Source organism: Camellia sinensis, chromosome 15, assembly GCF_055761805.1.
Source record: "Camellia sinensis isolate YWXY chromosome 15, ASM5576180v1, whole genome shotgun sequence".
Lineage (NCBI taxonomy): Eukaryota > Viridiplantae > Streptophyta > Magnoliopsida > Ericales > Theaceae > Camellia > Camellia sinensis.
The window spans coordinates 97,426,113-97,432,278 of NC_138975.1; the positions used below are offsets into that span (position 1 = coordinate 97,426,113).

General features: G+C 44.1%; 1 protein-coding gene across 1 annotated transcript; it reads left to right on the top strand.

The window, feature by feature from the left end:
• Positions 1–2,885: 2,885 nt before the first annotated feature.
• On the top strand, positions 2,886–3,668 carry LOC145813143 (uncharacterized). Its single transcript, XM_082908415.1, has one exon. The coding sequence runs from the start codon at positions 2,886–2,888 to the stop codon at positions 3,666–3,668; it is 783 nt and encodes a 260-aa protein (XP_082764541.1).
• The last annotated feature ends 2,498 nt before the right edge of the window (positions 3,669–6,166 follow it).

Below are 6,166 nucleotides of genomic sequence, written 5' to 3' on the forward strand. Positions count from 1 at the left end.
TCTTGATTCACCAAGTCGACTAGTCTTTGAGGATTATGATAATTTTTTAACAATAATTTATGAAAAGAAATATGACTATAATATGCCAACTGATTGTGATCTTGATTCACCAAGTCCACTATTCTTTGAGGATTATGATAATTTTTTAACAATAATTTATCAAAAGAAATATAACTATAATATGCCAACTGATTATGATCATGATTCACCAGGTCCACCATTCTTTGAGGATTATGATAATTCTTTAACAATAATTTATCAAAAGAAATATAACTATAGCAATCTCCTTCTTTTTTGTCTATTTAAAATATAGATTGAAAAGTATTGTCAAATCCCCAAGAGGTTCATCACCTAATTTATTTCATTTTAGATAAATTACACTTTGCCTCCTAAAATTTCACCTATTTTTTATTTTGGCCCTTTAAATTTAATTTTTCTTACTTTGGTCTTTTATATTTACAATCCTTCATACTTTGGCCCTTTAAATTTAATTTTTCTTACGTTGGCCCTACATGTTTGCAATTCATCCCACTTTGACCCTTCATATTTACAATCCTTCCTACTTTATTCCTAAACTAACTTTCATTTAAAAAACTAACAAAATCTGCCATATCACTGACACATCAACTCCAAGTGTGATGTAAAAAATTCACTAATGACGCAAAAAATAAAACATAGAAAACAAAAAAATTAGATTTTTTTTTTGTCTTTAGTGAACTTTTTTTTTCAAATTTATATATAAACACTATTACATTATAGATGCATCTAGATTAGATACAACTAAAAAAATAAAAACAAATTTAACCCAAAAAAAAAAAGTTTTAGACGAAAAAAATAAAAATATACTGACTCAAACACCTGTATTGTTAATTCTGAAATGAAAAATTTACTATCTTTTTTTTTTGTCTTTAGTGAGTTTTTTTATTTTTTTACTTAAATTTGTTTTTATTTTTTTAGCTACATCTAATTTAGATGCATTTATAATGCAATAATGTTTATGAATAAATTTAAAAAAAAAGTTCACAAAAGATTAAAAACAAATTCCAATTTATTTATTTTTATTTTTTACATCTTTAGTGAATTTTTTACATCACATATGGAGCTGATGTGTTAGTGATGTGATAAATTCTATTACTTTTTTAGATGAAAGTCAGTTTAGGAGTAAAGTGAGAGGATTGCAAATCTGAAGGGTCAAAGTGAGAATGATTACAAATATGAAGAGCCAAAGTAGAAAAAATCAAACTTAAAGAGCCAAAGTGGGAAAGATTGCAAAAATGAAGGATCAAAGTGGGAAGGATTGTAAACATAAAGGGTCAAAGTAGGAAAAATCAAATTTAAATGGCCAAAGTTGAAAATGAGTGAAACTTTAGGGGGCAAAGTATAATTTACCCTTTCATTTAAAAAAAAAAGTTGATTTCATAATTCTAATATTATCGTTTTATCATGTTTATTTAAAAATAAATAAATTACACAGACAATCTCTAAGATTTTTATTTAATATAAATGTTTCTTCACATTTGAAAAATTATACATACTTCTTGTCGAATTGAAACATGTTGTTGGCCTTGTGGGGGCTATCACAAGTCTCGTTTTAATTATCTGAATCGTTGAATGTATAGAAATTGTTGAGTATTTTAATCTTACAAAAAAACGTGTTGATCGGATATCGATAACTACTTGATCAGATCAGATTTCTGTCAACAGGAAATATAATTTTTAGAATAAATTATTAACAAAAATCTAATCCGATCAAGTAACTATCGATATCTGATCAACTTAATTTTTTACAAAAATAAAATACTCGACGAATTCTATATATTAAATAATTTAAATTATCAAAATAAAATACATAATAAATTTTTACGAGTCTAACAATATCATCCAATTCACTTTATAAACGAAAGACAAGCTGCCTCGTGTCTAAACCCATGTAGTTCGTCTCCTTATAGAACCGAGGACGATATCTCTAAGGATTACGATAATTTTTTAACAATTGGTGTCGTCTGTGGGAAGTTCTTTGATACTCAAACCTTGTTTTTCAAGCTTCTTCAACCATCTCCATGGCCAACAACGACGAAACTCCACTGTCCATCGTCGATGGCATCACACCAGAGTCTGTCTGACGGAGAGAAGGCCCCCCGAATGTTTCGGCCATGGCGGGCCTAGAAACCTCTTCGCGAGGTGCGCGAGACAAACGCGGAAGGAGTACTGATCGCTCGAAGAGCCCAGAGGGCCGTTGGCGGCGGAGGGATTCTCGTGCGCAGCACCTGGAGCACAAACTCAAAGACCAAGACGCCCTCATTCGCAGGATGGCGGCGGAGATGGAGATGCTAAAATGTTAGATCAAGGGGAAGGGTGTTGCTGGAGAGGGCAACCTCAGTGAGCGCACCCCGTCCCCTCGTTCTAGCAGTCGCCGCCAGGAGAGGACCCACTCTCTCTCCATCACCAGGAACTATGGGGTTGGAGATTCCGACCAAAGGGAGGGCAGATCCCACACTCGGGACAGCACATACCGTCCCTCACGCCATTCTTTGACGTCACGATACTCTTTCTCCACCCGTTCCAGAGACCTAAGGGATGTATTGGAGGAGAGGGCGCGCCGTCGAGAGGCTCAGAGAGTGCCGGCGTGGCAGATATTGAGCACCCCCGTTCACTATAGTGAAGAAGTGGCGATGCCAGCGCCCAGAGTGATGGCCCATGCTCCAGTGGATAGAGAGCTGCCAAGACTTACAGCCACACCGTTGTCTCCGGAGATCGAGAGTACACTACTCCCTGCCGGATTCCACTAGCCTAAGTTCACCTTGTACGACGGCAAAACGGATCCGTACATGCACGTGAGTCATTACCGGCAAGTAATGGCTGGCCACCGGCGCAATGACGCCTTGATGTGCCTCATATTCCCAGCAAGCTTGGGAGAACTGGGCCTGAAGTGGTTCGAAAGGCTTCCAGAATGGAGTATAGAGGGGTGGCAGCAACTAGCGGAAGCCTTCGTCACTAGATTCAAAGCCAACACTCGAACGCCGAAGGAGGTCGATCATCTTCTGGGCGTCAAGATGGAGTCAGGGGGATCATTGAAGGCATACAACGCGAAGTACTGGGAAACTTACAACGAAATCCTCGACTGCCCTACCAATCTGGCGATCACTCAATACAAGCGGGGTCTCCCAGTCGGGCATAGGCTGCGGGACTCGCTCACAATGCACCAACCCACAACCATGGAGTCCTTGATGCAGCGGATCAATGAGCACATTCGTGTGGAGGATGATGCCGCCTTTGCGACCGAGAAGGTTAATCCGGTCGCAGCGGACAGAAGGGTAGCAGGGAAAGTTCACTCAGTCGGGCAGGAGGATAACCGCCCAAGCGACCGGCCAAAAGATCAACGACGTGGCCCAAACCGCGATGGCAGAAACAAGGGTCGCAGAAATGACCGAGATGACGCTCCTCGTGATGCAGCGGAGGATGCTAAGAGAAGATTGAAGGCGCGGACTAGAACCACCACGGTCTTTAAAATCCCTATTTACCGCATCTTGATTGAAATCAGAGGCGAGCCTTTTGTTCGCTGGCCGGCCAAGTTGGGGAATGCACAGAGAGGCTTCAACTCAAGGTATCGTTGCACCTTCCATGAAGAACGGGGACACCGAACGGAGGACTGCTTGCCGCTCAAATAACATTTGGAAGAGCTAGTGGCCGTAGGACATCTTGACCAATACATAAATGGGGGTATGAAAGCCACGCCATTGGGGCAAACCGAGCCAAACGGCCTAGCCGCCCTAGAGGCAGCACCCCAAGGCGTAATCAACGTCATCCATGGCATCGTTGAACCAGCAAGGGTCTGCGAGCTCAGAGGGATGATTAAAAAAGCCGAGCACATGAGGGAAGTGCTCTCCGTTCGGCCCGTTGTAAAGAAAGGGAAGACCGAGGAGAATGACATTCTTACCTTTTCGAACAAGGACTTGGAGCGGATCCAGATGCCCCACAATGATGCCCTAGTGGTAACTCTTCGCGTCAAAGACTTTGACATCAAGAGGATCTTGATCGACCAGGGAAGTTCGGTCGAAATTATGTACTATGATGCGTTCAAGCAAATGAAGTTGGAGGACAAGGACTTGGCCCCTGCGACGTCCCCTTTGGTTGGCTTCAACTCTCAGCCAGAGTGGCCGGTAGGGAAGATCATACTGCCGGTCAAAGCGGGTTCAGTAACAAAGCAAATAGAGTTCTGGGTGCTCAAGGTCCCGTCCGCCTACAACTTAATTTTAGGCAGGGGCTGGTTGCACGCCATGCAAGCAGTAGCGTCGACTTACCATCAGGTCTTGCGTTTCCCGGCGCCAAACGGACAAATAGAGGAAGTTTGGGGAGACCAGGTGATGGCGAAACAATGCTTCGTTGCGATAAATGGTAGCCGAGCGGCTAAAGGATTTGTCTAAATGATTGAGGGACCCGAGGGAAAGGAGGTCCTTGACGACGTAGGAAGAAAGGCCGAGGAAAAATCGGTCGAGGATTTGGTGGAAGTGCGTGTCGACGAGAATGACCCAACTAAGTTCTTCCTCTTGGGATCGTCTTTGACTAGCACCGAGCGGTTGGATTATGTCAACTTCTTGGTCTCCAACATAGAGGCTTTTGCGTGGACGCCTTACGATATACCTGGCGTCGACCCTAACTTCATTTTCCATCAGTTGAACGTCTTCCCAAACGTGCGGCCGGTCATTCAGAGGACTCGCCGCTCGGCTCTGCACCATGCCGAGGTAGTGGCGGAGGAGGTCAAAAACTTGTTAGAAGCAGGGCCGATAGAAGAAGTGCAATACCCTCGATGGATATCCAACACGGTGGTGGTCCCGAAAAAGAATGGTAAGTGGCGGGTCTGCGTTGACCACAAGACGGTCAACTGTGCTTGCCCAAAGGATAGCTTCCTCCTCCCTCGAATTGACCAACTGGTGGACTTGACCACTGGCCATCAGAGGTTTAGCTTCCTGGATGCATATCGCAGCTACCACCAGATAGCCATGTATGAACCGGACCGAGAGATCACATCGTTCACTACTCCTAGAGGCCTGTATTGTTATAAAGTCATGCCATGCGGACTGAAGAACGTCGGGGCAACTTTTCAGAGGATGGTGACAAAGATGTTCGCTCCTCTTTTGGGCGGAACAATGGAGGCCTACATCGACGATATGCTGGTAAAGAGTAAGGAGAAGTCTCAACACCTCGCCGACCTAGCAGAAATGTTTGCCATACTTAAGCACCACAAACTTCGTCTGAATGCCTCCAAGTGCGCCTTCGGGGTCGGCACTGGGAAGTTTCTGGGGTTTTTGGTCACAAACCGAGGGATCGAAGCCGACCCATCATAGATCAAGGCTATACAAGCGCTGGAGCGCCCAAACTCCACGAAGGATGTGCAACATCTTGCCGGGATGGAAGCCGCGCTAAGCAGATTTATCAGTTGGTCTTCAGATCGTTGCAGGCCCTTCTTTAAAACTTTGAAGGCCAAGTTCTTCTGGGATGACGAATGTGACCGTGCACTGGCGGACTTAAAAATATACCTTTCCTCAGCCCCTATCTTAGTCACTCCCTGGTCGGGCGAAGAGTTGTATCTCTACTTGGCGGTCTCTCAACATGCTGTGAGCGCCGTCCTAGTCCGCGCTGAAGGCATCCAGCACTTGCCCATCTTCTATGCAAGCATGACTTTGCTCCCGGCCGAGACGAGATATCTTTCGCTGGAAAAATTAGCGCTGGCCCTGATGATGCCATCAAGAAAGCCGGCGCACTATTTTCATGCCCATACAATAGTTGTGTTGACCGAGTTTCCACTTAAGATGCTTTTTGAAAAGGCAGACTTCACCGGAAGAATTTTGAAATGGGCCGTGGAATTGGGGCAGTACGATATCAAGTTCTGACCGCGTACCGCAATCAAGGCTCAAGCTCTTGCAGACTTTGTGGCAGAATTTGCCCCTGGAACACATCCAGTTTGCCCGGCTGATTTGGCTGGTACGGATTTAGCGCAGCCCATGGTTTTGGCAATAGAAACTAGTGTTGGCTCGCAAGTGGAGGAAGGGCAAAGAGTGACTGAACTAGAAGAGCCGGGCGATTTCGTAGAAGACGGACTCAACCAAGGCAAGGAAAAAGACCAGAATGAACCGATCAAAGACTTGGGATTGAGAAGTTCCCAGAA